Here is a 23,908-nt window from a genome sequence, read left to right on the forward strand (position 1 = left end):
CACGGAGCTTCAATCCCGACCGCCTAAATGCAATGTGCTCTAGTTTGGAGGCGACAGAGATGAAATCTGCTTAAAAATGTATTTTTAACTCTCACTTGTTACTTATCAATGATATCTGTGTAATCTGGATGACTAGAAGATTCCCCAGAATTCACTCCAGATCCCTAAAGACGCTCTCAACGGTAAGAATCTACTCAGGAATTAAGACATTCGCATAGTGCGCTTTATTCTTCCTTGAAGAAAGTCACTGAAAGTCCAGTGGTTGAATTAAATGACTTCTTTCTGTCCCAGGTGACACAGATTAGGATATTTCTATAGAAGAGATAACAGTGTTTAATAAATTCACCTTCACTCTATAACAATTTGATAACCAGTGGTAAGCGTCGATTTCTTGACTTGGGTTGTATTCTTTCGATTGTAAGTCTATATACTTAACAATCTTTTATACTACTTTGAGCAGACATACAATAGTTATTTTTGGGTGCAATGCATGCATCTAATTATGTGGACCATTCAATGGGTAATAACAAATTTAGGGCTTCTTGGAAGGGGATAATTGATCCTATTTACACTCTCCCAATGCTCAACAGTGGAGTGAATTTCTGAGAAACAATAAAGCAAAGCCTGTATTAGCAATAGCCTACCTTCCACTGAATTACGCCCTTGCAAGAGACTGAGAGCAAATGTTTGCAGAAGAACACCCTCGGTTGCGTTATCTCCGCAGCAAAATCCGCATTTGGGGTGAGAGTTTTCGCAATTTCCCCATCAGGTCAGTCAGAATAATATAATATTTATTTATAATATAATATTTAGGGCAGCAAATGAAGTCCAGCAGTTGCAGAGATGCAGTCTGACGTGACAATTTGCTTGGAAAACACCCCCAACGCTGGATCAGGTCCAGTAGACATGTTAAATAGTTGCTAACGAGTTGTATTGTTGTCCAGGAAGAATTGACATGGTAATTGTATTGGGAATTCATGCTTGTTGTGCTTCATAAATGTTTAAACACTCTGGACATCTATTCATGCGCCTCTTTCGCTACATCATGTTTTCAACTCTTCTTCTGCACTTTTCTCACATCGCCACACAATTTGCAGATTTCGCATTCGATCCTGATGGTTGGAAAAGCCCTTCCGGATTGGGGGTGAAATCTTGCTAAATTGCTTAACTGAGAATTGACTTCATCATGGGCAAATTGAGAGGCAATCATGTCGTTAGCATTGTGTCCAGATCATAATTAGAAGGGTATTTGCCTATGAATCCTGATGCTTCGTTCTCTAATCAGCTTATTATAGTGACTATTGATGCTCAATTTGCTCATTTTGGTCCATTATATCGATTATTCTTCAATAATGTTTAGCGTACAAAATGAATTATGCATAAAAATTATTTAAAATGCCAATATATTTTGCAAGTTTCAAGCGTATTGAATAATGCTTAAAAATATAGTTATTGCGAATATTGATCAGTCGATTTATAAAGTGAATAAATTGAAATATAATGTCTGATTAAGTGAATCCTGTGCTGCTTCTAATTACCTGACATTCCAATGATGCTCATTAAAATGGATATCGAATGCACATTTTGACGAGTTTACGGAAAAGCCATAGAAATGACTAGCATTGGTTAATTAAAATCCAATTTCCAACAGTGCATAATTCTGATATGCAGCATCACAACAATTGGCGTGCGCGCGAGGAAATCATCCTTTTCCCACGGAATTTCCCAGAAGCTAGAAAGCTGTATCGAATTACGGAAATTTGCCACCCTCTGTGCACATATTTCCCTTTCCCTCGAAACACTGTGTGTGTAATTAAGAGGTGGAGCGAGTGAGAAATTTAAGTAAATAAAGTATTCGCGCGCTTCCACTTGTAGGGAAAGAGAGTGAAATCCTTTCTCTCTCTCTCTCTCGCTCTTATGCGCGAGTTTCGGGAGTCAGTAAATCATTGAAAATGTCTCAAATCTCACAATTCCACTCAAACAAATTAGAACAATCAGTGAAGACCGCATGGAAATATAAATTTGCGCGGGGAAATTTGGGGGTGGGCGGCTTCCGGGTGCCGCCGGCGGTTGCATTTGTTTCAATTAAGTCCTCTCTCTCTCCCTGTTGGCATTATTTTCAGTTTTGCCCAGCTTCGAGCATGGGAAAAGTCGCCGCCGCTGCCCGGAATAATGGAGAGCTAATTTTCACACACTCATCTGTGCCTCCACATTCGCCACTCCGCCTTCCCCGAAATTGTGTATTATTTGGCTAACATCATGCTCCCATTTAATGTGTGCAATCCGACCCAGAACTGTGAACCAGAGTTGTCGTCGGGATGCTACAAGTCTTCTAGATTCGGAGCGAGAATTTGAAACGAGACTTTGATGGTTTTTCTTTCCAAAGAAGTCTAAATCAACTCAGCAAATTACGACAGAGTTTCGCACACGATTACATTGTCACATTTGGAAAACGGAGAAAACCAATGATAATGAGTGGATCAAGTGAGAAAGAAGAGATCCTTTTGCTGGAAACTGTGTGCAGGAGCAGCAGGAAAATGATGAGGAAGCAGAACAGCGAGAAACTGCCAATTTTTGAGTAACTGAGGGAATTTTTGTGCTCTTTTAAGGCATCAAATCTCATTCTAGTGAGCAATTAAGTCATGACATAATGGAATTACTCCCTAATTCTATTAATTTAGGGCTATTTTGGAGGACAATTGACTTCTTTCAAGTTCTGCTGCTAAATAGCATCCATGATTAAGCCTTGGATTAAACCCTATCTATTCTCTCTGCAACTCTGACTGCATCCCATTTCCCTACTCTGACACTCTCCCACATTTTTCGGGATTTACCTCGCCTGCATTTCTGGGTTTGGGTAAAAGTGAAAAATAGAAACTGTGTACCTTTCCTCCGTGGAGACAAATAACCCGTGGAATGGGCGGCAATGTGGCGAAGGAAAAATGCATCGAGATTGCAGTTGGAAAAGCCACACGGAATATGAAGGGGAGCAATAATTGCTTCCGCTGGGAATCATCTTTTCTCATGCCACGGAAATTTCACCACTGAGATTGCCAACATACTCAATGGGATTTATGGTAAAGTAAGAGAACAGTGATAGTAAGGAAATTGCAGGAAATTAGAGAGAATTTATTATATCCCGAAGCAGAAAGAAATGCAAGGAAAGTAGTAGCAACTGCCGAACAGATTCAAAGTAATCTAGGTTTCTGGTCTGCGACCAACTTCACGCCGAGCATTCAAATTCAAATGCAACTCACCACCTTTTGGGACACCGATTTCACCACACGTACTGTGAATCTTTGACACTGACAATCGGGAGCCTCGCGAAAGGGAAAGTGAAAAGTGCTATTTTCTCTTTTTTCCTCTGCTCACCTCCTGCCAAGTGCCGCGAGACGTGGTCAGGAACGTGGAGAGTCGCCCTAGCCGCCCTCACGCGTCAATGTTGAACAACCAACTGAGTCTGATGGCTCAGTTTGAGCCCCAACTCTCGCCGGACAGACTGCCGGACTGCATACAAATCTCCAATCCACGCAACTGCTTTGCGGTTTTGGCGCCCAATCCGCTCTCCTTCCGGCCCGCGAAGCCCCACGCCGCCACCGCTCAGCCCGAGTTCATCCCTCTGAGCGACATCAAGACTGTCAACCGGGTGAATGTCCGGAAATTCCGGCGAAATGCCAACGCCAGCGGAGCCGTGAGCCTGCTGAAGACTCGTCCAGGCAGTCTGGTGGTCAAGATGGGCGACTCCGCGGGTGTCCTGCAGCGCTCCGAGGACGTGCGATGCTACCTGCGCAAGAGGACCGCCACGGAGACGCCCGCGGCGGATCCGGACGGCGCAACGGCGACCAAACGGCTGTTTGTGGTGCAAAACGGCGACTTGAAGCCCATTCTCTCCTCCAACATCGCCAATTCCGGGGTCTTCCGGCCCAGCGAGCCCCGCCACCTTGTCCCAACCACGCCAGAGCCGCGCAACATCATCATTGCCGACACCATCCGGGGCGGCATCATGACGCCGCAGCACTACGAGGAGGAGCTGCGGCGGGCGAAGCCTCTGCAGCCCAGGAAGGTCCTCTACCGCGTCATCCGGCCGACGGATGTAAATCTCTGTCCGGGAGTGGGCGTCGAAGCGCTGGCGGGCGCAGCAGCCGTCGTGGGAGCGACCAGAGGCCGAGTTGGGCGGCGCAAAGGGACGCTGAAGAAGCCGCCGACGAGTCTCCATCAGCCCAACGCGGAGGAGGATCCCGTGCCCACTGCCCGGACCCGCTCGGGGAGACTCACAAGACCGCCCAGACACATTCATCTCGACTACCGCGGGAATCAGGTCATCATGCGCCCGGCCGCGCCCGCCGAAGTCACTGAACCTGAGGACAAGGCGGAGGCGGATCGGGTGGCGAAGAAGCCGCGCAGCATGTCGTGGATGATGGCCAGGCTGAAGTGCGAGCTGTGCGGGAAGTACTACGTGAGCCAGCAGAAGCTGGAGCGCCACTGGCTCACGCACTCGGAGCAGCCGTGCCAGGGCAGCGCCTTCGAGCACCTGCTGAAGCAGCTGCGCCGCGTGGCCGTGGAGAATCGCGCCAAGGTGTTCGTGGAGGAGGTGTCTGACTTCGTGGAGCGCATCCAGTTCCTGGCCAAGCGCCTACTCACCGACGATCTCACCTTCCCGGCTCAGCTGGTGGACGAGAGCGCCGCGCGCGTCCTGGCCATCCCCCGAGGCGCCTACAGATTCAACATGACTGCCCTGAACGCCGACGCCGATCCAGTGGGAACGCCAGACGTGCAGCTCAACTCAGACTGCCAGCTGCCGGAGATTCAGGCCGCGCTCGAGGACAGCTGCATTGTGGACCCGAGCAAGATCAACCTGGCCGACATCAGCGACGACAGCCTGTTCCAGTCAGTGGAGGACCTCGTGCGCGAGAAGATACGCAATCTCACGGAGGAGGATCTGGCGAACGCCGTGCCGCACTTCGAGTCGTCCGCCGTGGACTTGTCGCTGGAACTGTTCCAGTTCCAGAACAACTAGAGTCAGTGACTAAGCGTGTCTATACTCAGCATCTAGGATAGACGAAGTGGACTGAATGTGCGTCTTTCTTTGCTATGTTATCCAATATTGAATTATGTGTCTTGTGAGATGAATTGTAAAGATGATTGAAGTGGAAAAATAATGACGAATGCATTGGAAAACCCACAGAATTTTACTACTCTTCATTCGATGAGAAACATTAAAAATTGAGGCTGATTTTCTTTCCAAGGAATCTCTTAAAATAAGAGATGTGGCGATTGTTTTTATTTGCTAATCAATTCAAGCTGAATTTGAATAAATCGACAAGACTTGCCAAATGAAGCGAAATGAGACGGTGAGAAAAGTAATAAAACCACTTTGATATTTTTTTCATGGAATATTTCAACTGTTTCTTTTTAATTTATCTCTCAATCAAACTAGTTTACATTCATAGTAATTTCATTAGATTTTATCTCATTCTTAGTGACAGTTACAAATAATTAATAGATTTCTTATTCAGTTTTTTTTTCTTCATCTTCATTCCTTCACAACAAATGCATTCAAAAGACTTCATATATATTATTTCTTTCCATTTCTCTCTCTCTCTCTCTCGCTCTCATCTTAAACACGTACTATCTTTTCTTGCAAATAGATTATCTCATGAGTGTAGCTTAAGAGTAAAAAGGATTTTTTTTTCATAAATCTTCTCAAGAAATTAAATCCAGAGCAAAAACAATGACAAAAACAATTCAACAAATTTGATTATGATTCTCTTCTCCTTCGGTATCTCTTAACTGTGGAAATTATATACTTAATATCTCACATACATTTTTTTCACACTTTTGTGGACTATTTCTCATGCTCTCTTTGTTAGTTTCTATTCAACAACTGCGCGGTTCTCTGTCCAATGAGCAAGGGTTGAATGACAAATTCCTATGCAACTGCGTTGCCTGCAATATATTTCATAGTCAAAATTCAATTGTACAACACGGATTCATGCAGTGTCGCGGGTTTTGCGCCAACATTCGAGAAGAAAGCGCGCGCAAATTATGAGAAATCGACGCTTGAGAGAAGCTGCTCAGACTCACGGCGGCGCCTCTCGAGCCTAGAAGCTGTCATCCTGTCAAACAACCGACTCCGACGGATACTGCTCCCCATCCTCTGACCAAGTCACCTCCATGGGCGTCGCGCCCTCCGCCTCCTGGCCGAGACTCGCCACAATCTTCTGCATCACGAAGTCGCCCAGGCGAAGGCGCCGATTCATGGGCGACGCCGAATTGCTGCTGCTCTCCTCGCCGCAGCTCGACGAGGCGGCCGAGGAGGAGTCCACGGACGACGCCTCGTCGTCGCTGTTGGAGCCCGAGACCATGGCCTCGCCGGCGGACTCTTTGGGGTGCAGATTCTGCAGATCGTTAATGGACGAGTGACTGGGCAGCAGTCTCGCTCGCTCCGATCGCGGCGTCAGCGCCGAGGAGTCGCAGGTGATGAGATTGCTCCTCTTCTTCCCGCCGCCGCCGCTGCGATGGTTGGTCTCCTTGGGCGGCGATGCGCCCTTCCTCGGCGTCGAAGTGCTGTTGGGCTCTCGCCACTCGCGCGACGAGCACGGCGTCTGCACGCTGTTGGATCTGGCCAGATTGCGTCCCACGGACGCCTTGTGACTCACAGATTGACTCCTGATGCGCGGCGTGTCGTGCTGCTGATGGAGAATCGATGCTGCGCTGGCAGACTGACTGAGTGCCGCCGCACACTTGGGCCGCTTCACCGCCTTCTCCACGGACGGCGCCCGGAAGGACCCAGCGCGCCTGACCACGCGCGAAGCCAGCGCCTCCGCAGATTCATCCTCCATCTCCAGCACCCAAGACACAGAGTCCGACTTCTCCACGATGCCTCGCATCACAGGTGACGTGGGCGGCGACACGTCCTCCATCTCGAAGCACTCCAGCAGCCTGCCGTCGCCGTTCGTGCGTGTTGACTCGCGACGCGATGAGTTGAGCACGGACGAGGAGCCCTCGTGATAACTCTTGGAGAGTTCAGTAATGGTGCGCGCGAACTTCTCACTGTTCTGCTTCAGCTTCCACTGCAGCTCCTCATTGTGCAGCACCAGTCGGCTGCAATTCTTCAGCTCGTGACTGTAAGATTCACTCAGCATCTTGTTCTTCGCCAGCAGATCCCTAAAGGAGAGAAAAAGAAGAGGATAAGTATACTTCTCAAGGCACAAAACCCCTCAAACACTCACTTCTCCTCATTGACTTTCGCCTCGAGTTGCACCTGCAGATCCTCAACGCGACTCTCGGAGGCTGAGAGCTTAATCATCGTGCCGGACAGCTCATCGGATGCGCGCTGCAGCTCCTGATTGTGCTTCCTCAGCTCCGAGATTTCACTCTGCTTCAGCTCCAGCACGCACCGCAGGCTCTCCACCTCGTCCTGCAGGATCTGCGTGTTGCCGGAACTCGTGGTCCGCTGGCGCGTGGGCGACATGGGTCCATTGGTGGTGGCTCTCGTGTGCCGCAGCACTGACACTTCGTCCTGCAGCAGGTTCACCTTCTCCTCCAGCTCTCGCCCTCGTGCCTCATTTTTGGCTTTGGTCTCGTCCACCTGTCGCTGCAGCTGGACACTCCGCTCCTGCAGTTCGCGCTCCCGCATCGCCGCCAGGCGCAGCTTCTCGCCGAACTCCTCCTCGCTGGCCACCACCTTGTCCCGCAGCGCATTCTCCGTGGCCGCCAGCTCGCTCAGGCGCTGCACGAGATCCGTCTCGCGCAACTTGGACTCCTTCAGCTCAGACTCGCGCAGCGCCAAGCGATCCTCCGACTCGGCGACGAACGAGCGAAAGCGCGTCTCCATTTCCATCAGGCGGGTTTCCACTGCAACAAGACGTGGTCAGTGATTAAGGGAGTTTTCCCACAACTCTCGCATTAGTCCTTGAAGGAATCTCACTGGCCACAAGGATAAATTACTCACTCTGTTCCTTTTCACTGAGATGATCATTCCTCAGCTGAACTTCGCGTGACTCCTGCTCCGCCAGCCTCGTCTGCAGCTCCTGACACATCGTGCGTGTCTCATCGAGTGCCAATCTCGTCTCGAGTAATTTTCTCGTCGTTCTCTCGTGATTCTGCTTCAGCGTTGGCATGGAGAAGGCATCCAGCTGCACCGAGAAGCAATAGAGACGCGTAATTATTACATAAAGTCAAAGAAAAAATTGTAATTCCTCAACTCCCATTCATATGGTGCAAAAAAAAAGAAAAACGCGTACACAATTAGGTGTGTTTCATGGTCTAGTTCAAAGCATCAAAGAGAGGGAGGAGGAGGAGAGAGAAAAAATTGAGATGATGTGGAGGTGAAGCATAGATAAAAGAAAAATATGCTTCGCACAAGTGTTGAAAGTTATGAACAATTTTTCGGTGTTAATTGGCAATAAATATCGTCACATGTGAGCGCGCTTCTTCACCCTTGAAGAGCCACGCGCGCTCACCCTGGAAGAGTGTGCTTTGAAGAGGCTCGAAATTCAATATTTGCTGCTGTACCTCATGCGACACTACGGAATCCCTCCATCGATCGGATCCATTCAGAAATGACTCCAATTCGGCAACATCCACGAATTCCATATCAAATTCCATCACTTCCGCCAAACACCCAAATTTATTGAAGCTCATTTCACCACAAATGAGCACCAAATCAATGAAATTTCACTTAAAAAAACAACACACACGCAAAACTCTCCACGAGATGCGAGAGTGGAAGGCAAGGCACACACAAGACACACCACCGAATACGACAAAATCCCAAATGAAAATGCTCGCCGTATGTTTATGTTCGCCTCCAACTACCTGACAAACTTATGGTTCAGAGGGTGAAACCGGCGCGTGAGAGAGAGAGGGATAAATTCACCCAGAAATTTGCCTAATTACAGCCTAATCTTTTCTCACTCGCCTTGAACTCATCACAGGTCAAAAACCAGGGATTTTACCAAGCCACAGATTCACAAAAGGATGCCTGGATGTTATGGAAAATTACCAAAACTCTCCTCTTGATGCATTTGGGAAAACCTCCTAAATTTGCATAACTAACGCAAATCAGACATCTCTATTGAACATACTCAAGATACAATTAAAATATATTTTGCAAAACTCACAAGAGCCATTTAAAAGTCGGAAAGACAAGTCGTGCAAATGATTGTTTATAGACTAATTTGACCAACATCGTCAAGATTCGGATGGAGATAAGAGCATTTCTCCTCCGAAAGTACAGAAAAGATATGCATCAAGAGGTGAATGAAATGTAATAGGAAATTCCAGTGGAAAAATACACACTTATGGATACTATCAAATATTTGAAATTATTAAATTAATTAAAAAAAACAAAACCATTCAATTACCCCCAGAAGAAACATGGATATCAAATTTCTCTACGCATTCAATTTGCTTGTACTGAAAGTTAATACAAGTTGTGGGTAAATATGCACAGCAAAAACACCTTTCGGGCATTCAAAATGTGGTAATTTTGCAGCAAAGTCTGGATCAGCAGCTGGAGCAATTCATAGAACTACACAACAAGACATCTCTCTTCCAGGAAACCTTGAAACATTCCCAGAAACTCTCATCAATCAAGAAGGGGAAAATCGTTTTCATCTGCCGCACCAAAGGAGGAAATGAGAGGAAAAACATTGATACTTCCGCAAGAAAAGAAAACCTAATTATGCCTTCAGAATTTATTTTCAGATCACTTTTCAGAGGTTCAATTGTGAAAACAAACTCTACACTGCGCGTCAGGAAAATGAGTACAAAACAGAAAAAAATACATCCAGTGAACCAAACACAATCAAACACATCGCGCTAAATGATTTCATTGCGGCAAACAAGCGCTAGAAAGAGCGTCAATTCGACATGGCAGTGACTTTATAGAGAAAATGTAAAGAAATGTCCAATTAATAATTCACAACTTGTCGTTTGTGTGTGGCGAGGAAAAAAACAGACGCGCGCACGCGTTCTTGACTATTTTCCCCGGCCGGACAAGCATAAATTTCAGCGGATGTTTCATGCGAAAATAATTAAAAGACACTTTTCCTTATCAGTGAGAAAACACTGTCAGGAAATTGTTGATTTATACTATGGAACTGAACTCTCTTTCCACTCTGTGCGCCCAGAGTTCATCGCATTGAGAAGACAGCGAAAGTGTCTTTTATCCTCAACAAGTTTCCAATTTACTCAAGAAGAAGCATGATTATTGCTACTTAGACGCTCTTCTTCAACCCCCCAATATAAACACAATCTCAAGGATTTTTCACCGGCTGAAAAAATTGTTCGATATGAGCGAGAAAAAAAGCAGTGCAAGGATGAAATCCCATTGAATGACCCATAAAACTGTCCAGTTTTTATTGTCAGTCCTTTTCTTCGGTGAATCATGAGGACACTCTCGGCATGCCTTCACCTTCGACTGAGGAAAATGTGTTTTGGAAGAAAGTGAAAAGGATGACTTTTCATCAATTTTGCAACCCTTCCACGAGCTTTGACCCATAAATCCGCTGACAATCGTAAAATATTGGCAGGGAAAGCCAGTGAATAAATCACATTTGATTTTCTCACCAAATATATGCTTCTCTCCTTATCCAAAGACTGCAAACTTCACCGCTTCTTAGTAGCTACTCAACAATTTATATTAGCAATTATCTCTCGTCGCAATTATATGCACCCCACGGTAAATTATATCCGAAGGTTCGCAAGATGTTTGCTCTTGCTAATTTGCCCGTGAGAAAAATTTGCACCACGTCTGGGAGAGTGGAAAGAGGCGAAAATCCACGGTTTGCGAATCACCTTCAGCAGAGCATTCTTCAACAGCTGTTGAGTGGATTGAACATCTTAAATCTCACACTTTTTCTTTCACTCTCCACCCCCACTTTTTTATCCCTTCAGCAGTGCAAGATAGAGAGAGAAAGATTGAACATTTTCCAGCATAAAATTTATCGAGAAAAACTATATATTCACCACTGCAAAGGTAATCTTACATCTACATAAATCATAGAGTGGAAAGCCATTCAAAAAAAAAGAAATGTACATGAATATTTTATTGACTCTAACAGATGCTAATAATTGCATTATTAAAGTAGAGTTTAATTTGCATATCGTCGGCCAGTGATGGGAAATATCGAGTATTTTGCATGAGGAAGGAACTTTTCATGCTTCATAAATAATCCACACAAAACCCTGGATTATATGACTGGATGTCAAAAGGTCTTTCTCTCTTTCTCTCTCTAGAGTTGTTGCATGTCCCTTTCGTGACTTCACCACGATATGACAACAATTTGCATTTATTGCACCTTCGAGAGGCGATGGGAAAAATTGCAAATGCTCTGGCAAAGAAAAAAAGTTTCCACGGCTATTCTTTGATGACGTGCTAAGAAAAAAACTCCCTCTCGTGAGATGCACGGCAAGTAAATATCTTGCAACAATTCACAGCAACATATCAATCAAAATGTTACACTTCAACAATGTAGCAAATTACCATTTGGAATTATATTTCTAACTTTCTTGCCATGCGTCATTATATGAAGATGTTAAAGGCGAGCCGACGAGGAGAAAAGTTTAACAACACACAATTGCATCCCATTATCATTTTAACCATTAGTAGCGCGCGGACATTTGCGCAGATGTTCATCTGCGACGGAAATATGCTAAAATTGCCCTATTTTGTGGAAAAAAAATGCAGAGTTGTTAAAACTTGTAGGAATTATCAAAATTGAAGTTATCTGCTCAACAATTTGTAATTTTTATTAAACATATATGCAATATTTCGCGTCATTTAGCGTATTTTTGGAGAAAATATCTTAGCATGAATACAGAGTCGATTTGACAATGTAAAACGACAGAGAAAATAGTGTAATTTTAGCATAATACCATCGCTGGACAAGCGCACACTTTGCCAGAGCATTTTCTATCATGTTTTCATTCACATCATTTTTACCCACCTGTAAATAAAGGTGAATTTATTGCCACTTGATATGTTTAGGAGGCATTTATCAATTCTTTTTTACAATGTTTCACAAGAGTGAAAGAGGTGTAAAAAGAAACAAATCATTGAAATGGAAAGTTTTTTCCACCCAATCTTCATCACACATTTTCGCATTGTTAATGATGACTATCCTATTAAAATACAATTTCTTCCCAAGATCCGGAGATTATTTGTTTCTCAATTGCGCGATAATTTTGCACTGAACATCATCTCAATAAATTAATTCTCCCCCTTTTCGACATTTGAGCTAACTGGAGCCAGACCAGATTTAATAATTCTTTACTGGCAGACACACAAGCACTGTTGGCATGATATGGGAAAAGAGTGCGACTTTCTCCGCCACAGCATAGTGTTTCCAATTAAACAATGCAAGAAGAAAAATCGAGGCAAAATTCAATTAGCCATTTCCCAGATTAAATAAATACTTACACTGTGCACCAGATACTGGATGACAACGCCCAGCGCCTCGAGACCGCGATTGGCGTGTGCGAGATCTCGGCACTGAGCCACTCTCTCTGGCAAGACACCATTGCTCCTGGGCGCCTTGGCCAGCAGCTGCGTCTGGTGACTTCCGGCGAAGCCGTTCTCAGCGATCGGCGCCACAATTGAGCCATTCTTCGTGACACCAGTCGATGCCTGCTTGGCCACTTTCTGCTGATTTACGCTGCCCGCGACGGTTTTTGTGGCCAGTGGAACGACTCCCGCCAATCGATTGTGATCTGCCGAGAGAAAGAGAGACGAACGATGAGGCTAATGATATTAATTGAAGTGGATTAGAGAAGATGAACGGAAGGAGTGTGAGAAAGGGAAAAACAGCCCTGACCAGCAGACGCAGCGACAATTTATGGAATTGGACTGTCTGCCATCAGTGAAACTCTCTCTCTCGCCCCGTGACATCGAGAGCTTCTCACATCTCCTCATGTTGGGTTGTTTTTTCCCACCCACTGGCATTTTTTCACATGCCAAGAAAGCCATTTTTCACACAAACTTTAAGAAGAGAAAACTCTCCAAGCATTGAAAGCACAATGTTTGTGTTGAAAAATACCGTGTATTTTTCATTTTCATTCAATCCTTCGACGAGGTTTATGCGATTTTACTCACAGAGTTAAACTTCAGGACAGAAAAATATATGTTTTGAGCACAATTTATTGATAAGTATTTTGCAATTCATTCAATGATGAATAAATGCATCATTCATATTAGAAAAATCTCAATTCTGAACGGCAAATTGCAGGAAAATCTTCAACCAGAAATAAACAGAGCAAAATGGCACAAAGTACACACATAAATTTAGTCTAAATTATGCTTCTGAGCTGATACATTAACATATATTCATAAAACATTGGCAGAGATTAATTGAATTTTAATGAGTCTTAAAATACAGCTTCTAATCTTGCGAGATCGTTGGAATTTTATTACAAATTGATCTTATGGTTCCTCTTTAGATTAATCATATAAACTTTGAGCAAATATTTTGAGATTCCCCTTACGTAATTCACAAGCTCACTTTCTCGCAAATTCTCAATCATTGTTGAGCAGATACAGAGCGTAGAGAATTGCCAGGAATCTCCCAACGTAACCGTTCATCTCTGCACTCAGTGCATCTTTAGTGAATCACAAATGTTTGATTTCATCATTTTCTCAATATTTATTTACTCTATAACTGTTCCAAACAATCAACTGTACAAATTGCTTATGTGCATTTAATTGATTCTCTGCTCCCCTTGTCGGAATCACCACATCAGGGTGGGGAAAAAAAGAAGGAAAGAGGGAAAAAGAGAACTCAACAGTTGCAGAATTAATATTCCGTAACTGCCCGGAAAATATACACGCAAAAACTATACACTCCATTATGTATTGCGCTGTTCGCCCAGTGAATTAATGTTTGCAAAGCGAACTCATTTAAATATCAATTGACTGAATTTTCCTCTGAAAATCGCCACTGTTTTCCTCTCTAACCCCAAAATAGATCACGCAGCTCTCTTACGTAAGTCAAAATCCATCTGAAAAATCATTTCTGCCTTCCAAGAGTAAATACATCAATTCCGCACGGAGATTCGCATAATCAATGTGTGTTGGTTTTGGCGGGTGGAAAACAGACATTTCCTCGCAATAATCTTGTGATATTTGATTGAGATGGAAAAATATCCCACTTCAAGAGCCCATAATAAATAGGTATAATGTATGAATATTGAGGAGTGTGAAGAGGCTGGGCTCGTGGGCGTCTTCTAGCACGTTCTCTAAGTGCAGAAATCACTTTTAAACTGACCACAATTCGTACAAATTGCATGAACAGCGTGGAAATTGTTTTGGGTCAGAGTTGTGGTGTGAATAGTTAATAAATTAATGCCTCGACTTGTGCACCGAGTCTTCCAAATACCCATGATATGCCTTCTCAAAGTGTCGTGTTGGGAATAAATTAGTCAGATATTGCAATTATGGTCGAGATGAAAATGCTGCAATTTGCAAATTCACCCACAGAAGGAGGGCGACACACAATGGCATGTTCGAGCACCTCATGTGAATCTCCCAAGACAGTCCCTCGAGTCTGTGAATGTGAGCAAGTGTGGACGGAGAATTGCTAAATAGAGTGTCGGAGAGTGAAAAGTACTCGAAAGATTGTTGACATTTGTCTTTAATATCTCAATCGACAAAAATCTCATGGCGAAGAGGGGCCGTTTTTCTTTTCAAACACACAAACTTCTCAAAGGCCCAGAGCAGACATGAGAGACACAAGCCACACTATTTAGCATTGATGGTGTCTGTTAATATCACAGACAATGGCTTCAATTGCATAATTCACTCTTGTCATAAATATAATGTGTGCTCGCGGTCTTTTTTCAACAACCCATCAGAATTGGGTTACACAAACGTTTACATAGTGCGCCTCCTTCTCATGTAAAAATCACAGAAAGACCACATCTTAGGCTGCGAGACAGACAATTTGTCTGCAGTGTTTATGCACAAGAATGTTTTTCTGCACCTACATGAGAAAATTCTATAGCAAAATATTGCCCGCCAATCATTTGGCGGATTATGGCACTTTTCAGCGCAATGTTGACGCAAAATTTCACTGCTTCCATTCACTAAAAAAAACGAATTCTGCGGAACGGAAAGAGGTAAACAGTATCGAATTACTCGATTCACAAATTCACAACGCTAATCTCATCATTTATTCATCACTTCCTCGTCATATTTGATAATTAATATTTGTATTACAAAAAAATTCACCCAAAACCAGTCATGTTTCAGTCTGTTCAGTGTCGAATTTCAGACTTTCGCTTTCGCAGAATTTATTCAGAAGTTGATGACCAGAAAAATTTCTCCGCATTGATTTATGGAGATCATTATCAATAAATTTGTCACCATTTCTGATAAATTGCTATTACCACACACACACTCCATGAGTGTTTATATGGACATTATTAGTGGAGGAAAAATGCATTTATAGCCAGAAAATAAGAGCGCGCACATTATTTCTTTCACTCTATATCAGCCAAATTAATGTTTCGGAAATTATTATTACAAAAAAAATTTTCTATTTGATACAAAAGCGTAGGATTTCTTGGCGAAATGCCGAGAAGGAGAAGCGAAAACAGCGCGATTAAATGAAAATTGTGGAAAAGTACCAAAAACCATCATGTTAAACACCCATCCAAAGATTGTCCAAACAATTGAGGGATCAGCAAAAGAGAGTTCATTTTCCCAAATTGACCCCCGCCACACAATCAAATGCAAACAAAGACAGGGTGGACGCCCTTCATGGATCTGTAATTTGACTCCATCTGCCTATGACATTTTCCTATTTTCTCTGCCTTGTCGTATCAAAAGAAAACTTTTCAAAACATGCGGTGAAACTCTCGAGAAGGAAATCCACTTTAATGCCTTTCAGCTCAAAACCATAAAGTCAAGAGTCTCTGGCTGGCTGTTCATGGGTCAAAGTGCCTTCTAATTTAACTAATATTCATTAGAGAACATAAGTATTTGACGAGGGAGTTCAGTGTTTAATTGAAAAAGTACATGAGAAGCACAGAGTCATTCTGTGAATTAATTTATAAAATACAGAAGCTAGACAAGGGCGGAAAACTTGTTGGGAGCATTTTTACTTAATTACAACATATTCCCAAGAATGACACTTTAAATTAGAAGGGAGAAGAGATTCCACGTACGCTTAGGATGGGAGAATATACTCATTTCCACGCCAGTGATTAGACATTATGGAGTCGAAATATGCATAGAGGAATTTGTTGTGGTGATGGCGAAACAAGATTTCTGGAAGATACACATTAACTATGATAAAAAGCATAACATGTAGTTCAGTTCTCTTGCTTCGGCAAGTTGTTTGAACACATGATGAGTTTGCGACAGAGCGAGAGAGAGTGTAATTTGATTGCCAAGTGGGCTAAAGTTAGAATGTTCTCATAACACATTCAAAGACTCTTTTTTGTCCTCCAACCCAGTGAGTTTTATTATTTTACCTTCAGGCATAAACAGTCGAGAAACGCTGTAATTATTGAGAGATTTCAGTGAAGAAACACCTCGCCAGAGAGTTCCAATTTGCAATTTTCACCACAAGAAAGCGTAATATGCACAACACAGCATGTGTGAAAAAGAACTCACCGTTTCTATCAATGAACATTTAGCGGTGGTTTAGCTATATAACTTCCTTTTAGTCAAAGACTCAACTATTCATTCCTTCTCATCTAGCACCGCTTTCAAGAATATTCAACAGTACATTCGGCAGCCACTGGCATTCCATTATTATCATTACTATTGCTGAATCTCCTCACATTTTTCTTAGACTTTGTCATCGACAAATCACCGCATAGCAAAATCACTCACACGCCATAATGACAAATTCATTCTATATACTACATTATAATCTGAATAAATTCACGACACTCTTTCTATTGTGTGCTTTCACGCCAAAGCGAAATTCACGATCGTGCGCGAGCCTTTTCACAATTTGACGCTCAACCAGCAACTGATCGCGACTCACTTTTTTCCAACTCACACACTTCGTCTTCCAACGTGATCATTATTATGCGTTAAATTCGCAGCATAAAAGGCCCAACACACACACACACATTCTATCTCGCCACACACAACGCATTAACCATGCCAACAAATCATATGGAAGCAATTGAGGAACATTACTCGCCATCCGCGCCTGTTCTATGAATACTGGCATGATTTCATTGCGATGCGTTATTAAATTTTTCACCAGTAACTGCAAGGATGTTAAAGATGAAGCGCGGCGTGTTTATAAATAACTTTTTGGCAAAAGTCAAGATCAACTACGAATGTTGTGTAGTGGAGAAAATGGGTGGAAAAGCGCGCCTCAAAGCCCATTTGCATGTTGTCTTTCACAACACAAAAAAATCAACATCGCAAAGTCAAAGACAATTTCTCAATTAGCGTGACTTTCGCATTCTAAAAAAAACCTCCCCACAATTTCAATTGATCCGAATTTCAAATGTAATCTCGACAAAAGCATACAATACAAAAATAACTTTCAATGCTACGTCATTTGATAACATTGTAAACTTTCCGCTGTGTATGAATTTTTACATAAAATCTTTGTCGACAATTCTTCAATTGTAATTGCAGATTTATTGGAACTTTTGTGTCTAAACACGACACTGTGGCATCAAATTCAAATGACATCGAAAGGAAAGTGTTTAATATCGCGAGTACTTTTTGGCAAAGAAAGTGGGTTAGTGGGAATAAAATTAATAATGCTACAATGACAAATGATATTTTTTTTCTTGCTGTACAAAATGTGCAAAACCTCTCGACTTTATATGTGATTAGAGAAAGAGCAAATTTTTTATTAATCCTTCCGCTTCTTCTCACTTGCAAAATTGCAAAATTACTCTTCTCTCGCTGGAAGATATGTTTAATCCATCATGAAAATGTATACATTATATTTTGTGTGTGTGTATTGTTATGTCTTTTGTCCCAAATATTGCTCGGTGAGAGAGAAAGACAAAAGTAATAAAAATAGAACTCAATTTCACTTGCTTGTGCCACAAAATAAAACTATATGAGCTGAGATGACAGTGTCGAAAGCGCTTTTTGGGTTTTCGGGAGGAAAACCACTAAACCAGAGAAAGAGAAAGATTTTGCCAGAAAGCGGATTACAAATGACACAACGCGGAGTGAACTTTCGCCTCACTGAAAACTCACGTCGAACTGTTTGAGCAGAAGTATTCTAAATCCCCTTTTGATGATGATGATGATTTCAGCAATATATGTTTGAGCATAAGAGCAATTTTGCGCACGCCTAAACTTATGCACAACCATCGATGAATCACCAGCAAAGCGCGATTCTCTGCTTCTGTGTGAATCATCAACTGAAGCGACGCGGGAAAATCGCCGGCGGAGCGAGAGCTTTTCTCTCTCTCTCTCCCCCGGGGGAGAAAAGCTGACAACAGCTGTTGTGTACCTCTGAACTTTGTCGGCAGCCTGAGAGAGCCCCAGAGGATGGACTTCTTGAAGCGCTGCGTGTTGGCGTACAAATCCAAATCACTTGTGTAGGTGGATTTGATGCGACCGTTGTTGTTAAGGTCCGCCGCCACGTCTGATGTTGAGTTGTGAAAGAGGGAAACGAACTTATTGAGACCCATTTTGCACTTATAAACTCAAACAATCTTCATAGACGCGCGCGCACAAGTGTTCTGAATTTATCCTCTGGGTGATCAAGATAAATGCAACATTTGCGGAGAGCACTGTTATCCCTTTTATGCCAAGCGATTTCACCACTTCCCCATTCTCGACAAAATTCCCCTCAAGAGACCTCAAACGAACCACACGAACTGAGAGCACAAATGCAACTGTAACACATGCTAGACTTTCTCACTTCAATTCACCAACTTGCCCAGTGTTTCCACACAAAAAATACTTTCTTCGACAAGCCACTGAGCGCCTTTTCCCACCCCGCGCGCCGCTGAAGTCTCAGATCGCAGAGACAGCGCAGAGCGCGGAGAGAGTGAATCGCCAATGTTGATACTCCGGAGGAAATTGTAGGTGGAGGCAAATAGTAATTTTATTAATTATTTCACCAGCAGAGCAATTCAGGCATGCAATCTATCTCTTCCTCACCACCTTCCATCCACAAATCGATCGATGTGCTGCATTGACTCAAGTGTAGAATTACAAGCAAACGCTCAGATTCTAACCAAAATTGTTCTGTATTCGATTCTGGGAAATTCATTAATCAAAGATGAAATTTGTTACCGAACTCCTATTAATAATCAAAAACCCTTCACTCCGAACTGAATTAATGTAATTAAAATTGCAAGTGGGAGGAAATTAGAGGAAATTCAACACTATTGTGTCTACATAATGCAAACAAATTTGCATAGAAGCGATGAGTGTGTGCAATTAAGATGTGAATTAATAGTCAGACACTGGAAAAAATTTGCTTCTCTCAACGCAAGACAGAGAGCTTTTGGATGATTGCAGTGTTAATTAAATTTTACCCACACTTGAGTACAATAAAATCATTTCCTCGTCGTGCGGGCGGTTGAAGCAAACTCAACACTTTTGCCAGAGAAGTTATAATTCATTATGCGAGTAAAAAGTATTTTTGGCACAGAGGAAAATCCAGCAAATCTGTCTGTGAAGGATTTGCTTTTCTCCAACCAAAGAGACGCGAATAGCGCAAATAGAAAAGTAATTATAAAATCAACACAGAGGTGAAAACTACAAACAAGAATTCTATGTTAATTTGCAAATTTCAGACGAAAAAAAACCAAAGTTTTCCACGTGGAAAAAAAGTGAAAAGAAATTTCTTTTCTTATAAATTAATCATTAGTCTGGTGCTCTACCCTTTTTCACACTCTTTACACTTCTTGACGTATTTCCCCACCACCAAATCGGAATACAACATTGCCTGAAATGTACATAAACATTACTAAATGACCGTAAATTGAGTCACACAGGTTTGGCGGGAAATCACGGAGAATGAGAAGGGACAATGGATACAAAAAAGAGAGTTTAATTGGCCATAGTACACACTCACCACACTCTTTTCAAGTCACTCAACAAAGATCTTCCCATCATTTTACTTCTTCGCCACACTTTTAATTGTTTAGAGTAGAATAAAGAGATATATTCACGTCTCTGCCGAGTGAGGAATTCCGTTCAACACACAGATTACTCCCTTTAATTCAATTAACCATCACTCAAATAACTTACGCTATTTGAATTATTAATCTTTTTTATCGAATGAATAGCGAAATAATTTCTTCTCCACCTCGTCTCGACAGCATCTCTCCGCCAATTTGAGCCCAGCATAAAAGAGCATGAAAGAGTGAAAAGGTGATGGTAGAAAATTCCCCTCAATTGATCATCATTTATACGCCGTACGACGGAGAAGAGGTTCATTTGCAATTAATTGAGACTCGCAAAGAATTCTCACATCTCAACATGTTTTCAACTCTTGTGCAGGATTAAGACTCTAAATTGGAGTCGATTGATGGAAAAGCGAGTTTAGTGTGTGCACCGCGAAGCAAATGGTCAGCGGCCTCTGAAATGTGGACAATTCCAAACTCGTGCCTCTTTGCCATTTCCAGTTCCCATGACTAGAGAGTCCGTCAAAGCAACTCTTGCACAGCACTAAACAACAGACTTTTCATCACCAGCCGAGAGTGAATTGCCCAGAGAAATGTCACGCCAAAGATGGACAGTGAAGATGGGATTGATTCGTGCATATTAAAGAGTTTTATGCTTCTTCCGCGGGACAATTCATTAAGCAAGTCGCGACGATAGAATGCACAAGACTCGCATTAAATCTCAAATCAAATTACCGTTCAAACACCATAAACTACTTATCCAACCATGCGAAGACTAAAGCTTTCAATTTACTTCTTCTTCTCCCCATCAGTGATATTATTGAATTGTAGAAGAAGAAGAAAAAAACGTGCAAAATAAGCGGTAGCTCGAAAAATCAACGCAATTACCGAACTGTTCAGCCAAAGTCATTCCAGTTCAGAAGATTTAGTTCAAAATAATAAATTCCCATTATTCATATTATATTTCCAACGCTGTGAGATTTGAATTGATTAAAAACAAAAACTTTATATATTGAAAACGAGGGGAAGATAAATTGCACTTTTGCTACTGTTCGCGCTCACATTGTAGGTCAACTCCTGAATTCATTAGGGACTAATTTGAATAAAAACATATCGAATATTGTTCATCATGCAATTCTAACTCACGAAACTTGCAGTTCATTTTCACCAAGGGCGCACTTTTAGTAATAAATTTAATTGTTGCCATCGGAATATAATTTTCAATTTCACTTGCAATAAATTCTTACTGGCATCGATCGAATTCACGCGATATTTTTTTTTCAAAATACATTTTTCACGAAGTAAAAACATGTGGAAGCGAGTAAAGAAGGCAAAATGTGATATATCATTAGAGATTGTCCCGTAATTGCGCTTCATTTGAAAAATTATCATTTCCCAGCAAATAAACAGCCAATAAATCACTTCTGCACAATTCCATACATCATAAAACCTATCAATTATCATAGAATGCAAATCCATCGTGTGCCTTTTATTATGCTAATTTAACATATTTAAATCTTCCTCACTTTTCAAAACCTCTCTTCATCATCGCTCAGATAAGCGTCATCTTCTCAAATTACCATAATCTCTTGGCAGATGAATTCACCATGAGATTGAAGCAAAAACACACAAGCTTCTGACATTTATTTGCCCCCTGATTTAAGCATAGCAAAATTCACCATAAAAAGCCAAGTTATAGCACGAAGTATTTAATGTCGCTTTGGAGGAGACTTTACACCTGTGTCTTATTCCATCCAATTAACATTTTGAGCATAAGAGTCGATGGATTTATGTTAATTTCTCACATCAACCAGACACACTCAATCGCGCCACTGCGCGCGAGTGTCTTGCACACAAAACTTCCTCTCTCGTAAGCTTACAATGTGTACAAAAGTCTATAGCCATTAAAAGTAAATAAAACATTAAATAGACCTTCGACGCGGTGGAGGGAAAAAAAAGTGTAGCAAGAAAGACGTTGGAAGAGAGCTTGTGGAAGGCAAAGAGAAGTTAAGTACGATTGTAATTACCACACGCGACGGTTATTGGCGTTTAGAGAAGTTGAATAACTCCCCACTGGGCGGCATATTCAGTCTTCTGTAGCATTTTATCCGCCTGCTAATCCAAAACGACCAGCCATGAGAGACAAATGACTTATTTCGGAAGTTGGAGACACTTTTTTTTCTTTCATAACGTAATATCGATTCGGATAATTTGCCGAGTCAGTGAACGCGTGTGTTGATAACGCGAAGAGAACAAGAGTCTCGCTTCCTAATCACTTTCCCATAATAAATTAATGAGGAGAAATGGGTGAGAAAAGAGGATTATCCTCACGCGAGATGTTGTGGCGGAAGTCACTCACCTTTGAGAGGTAACTTGGCCTGAGTCTGTGGCTGCACTGTAATCTGCCGCCTCTGGACCATTCGCTTTGCCGGCGGAGATCCTTTCCCGGCGTCAGGCATCGCGGCAGGATGTGACTGTTGCGCCACAACCGGTGGTGATCGTTTCTCTGAAAAGAGCGCGACAAAGAAAGCGGGATAAAGTGATGAATGAAAAATCGCCAGAATGTATACAAAACGCACAAAGTGAAAGAAAAGCAATCTTTCTCGCCCATCAAGTGATCTTTCACACCAAAATTCACCCAGTTTGTCCGCCTTCCTCACATCTCTCAGCCTCAATCACTGTAATCTTCATGTGATTTTGTTCACATACAGGAAATTGAATGGAATTAAACTTATTTTGTATGATGACACGATGTGGTTTCGTTGAACTTCAAGTATTTTCTCGAGGCGGAAAAACACGTTCCCACCAAGAAAGTCGCCATGAAATAATCTCTGGTAATCGCAGAGATTCCAACCCAGACTAAGATGTTACATAAATTCTTGCCAATGTCAAGGTGTCACACTGCATGATTTTAATCCTCAACAATTATGTCAAAACATCGCAAAGAGAACGTTTTCTAACAGTCAATAGAACACAAACTTACCATCAGTCTCAATAACTGATTTCTTAGGCATTTTTCCAGATCTCTTATAAAGCAAATTTCCTGTTCTGTTCAATTGTCTTTTCATCAACTGAAAAATCTACTGTGATTTGGCGAGTGAGAATTTTCATCTCAATTTCCTTTCTCTCGTCCATTTCACAAGAGTCTGGCCAGAAATCAATGCAATCTATACAAGGTCAGGCATCTTCCAAGAAATCCACTCAATCTTGCAATGAGGGGCTCTTTGGCACTCGCCCGCAAACCGGATGTCACTGATTGAATGAAATACAATTGTAGAGACTTTCTTGGGAGGAGATTTCACAAGAATCTCATCAGCACCAATTTTGGCCGCAGTGAAAAACGCAATGCCGCCGAATTAGTGGCCTGTGTCATTTGCTTACAGTCAATTAATTTACCAATTTCCTCATCGTTAGTGACCATACGAGAAATGGAAGAACCGCTACGAGTGACATTCTTCTGGGCAGCGCGCGGCAAAAAGAAGCTTTGGAAACATGTTTCATCTCTTCCCAGCGCCGCAGAACAGCTGAGCAGAGCGAATTGAGGGGGTTTTCCATTGGCCACTGAGCATCTCCGCAACTCGATCGAGAAATTGAGATTCCAATAGCTCAATTTTCTGTCTTCGTCACTAAATTACAGCCTCTCTAGGCCCATAATATAGGTGCACAAGAAATCCCACAATCACTGTGAAATACTGCGGATGCTGAGCCAGAAAAAGAGGAGAATTGAGCGAATATCACGATTTACGTAACCAGTTTTAGAGCCTTTAACCACTTTGTACCATTTACCTCAGCGCATTTTCAATCGTGCTCTTTTGTATTTATTCAGCGACCT

General features: G+C 42.4%; 2 protein-coding genes across 3 annotated transcripts in view; one reads left to right on the forward strand and one right to left on the reverse strand.

Annotated features, from left to right (window-relative positions):
- Positions 1–3,310: 3,310 nt before the first annotated feature.
- On the forward strand, positions 3,311–5,178 carry LOC132262072 (uncharacterized). Its single transcript, XM_059761206.1, has one exon. The coding sequence runs from the start codon at positions 3,440–3,442 to the stop codon at positions 5,015–5,017; it is 1,578 nt and encodes a 525-aa protein (XP_059617189.1). The 5' UTR covers positions 3,311–3,439; the 3' UTR covers positions 5,018–5,178.
- Positions 5,179–5,373: 195 nt separating this feature from the next.
- Positions 5,374–23,908, reverse strand: part of LOC132261810 (uncharacterized) — a 50,940-nt gene continuing 32,405 nt past the window's right edge. The window contains exons 5-9 of one of the 2 annotated variants that reach the window (XM_059760800.1): positions 22,436–22,582; positions 12,428–12,717; positions 7,955–8,138; positions 7,233–7,857; positions 5,374–7,167 (exon numbers count right to left, since the gene is read on the reverse strand). In XM_059760800.1, coding sequence (XP_059616783.1) covers positions 6,120–7,167; positions 7,233–7,857; positions 7,955–8,138; positions 12,428–12,717; positions 22,436–22,582 — 2,294 coding nt within the window. In that variant the 3' untranslated portion in view covers positions 5,374–6,119. The remainder of the gene's footprint in view (positions 7,168–7,232; positions 7,858–7,954; positions 8,139–12,427; positions 12,718–22,435; positions 22,583–23,908) is intronic. The other variant, XM_059760801.1, reaches the window with a different exon arrangement.

Source organism: Phlebotomus argentipes, unplaced genomic scaffold (genome assembly GCF_947086385.1).
Source record: "Phlebotomus argentipes unplaced genomic scaffold, Phlebotomus argentipes genome assembly contig_15, whole genome shotgun sequence".
NCBI classification, from domain to species: domain Eukaryota; kingdom Metazoa; phylum Arthropoda; class Insecta; order Diptera; family Psychodidae; genus Phlebotomus; species Phlebotomus argentipes.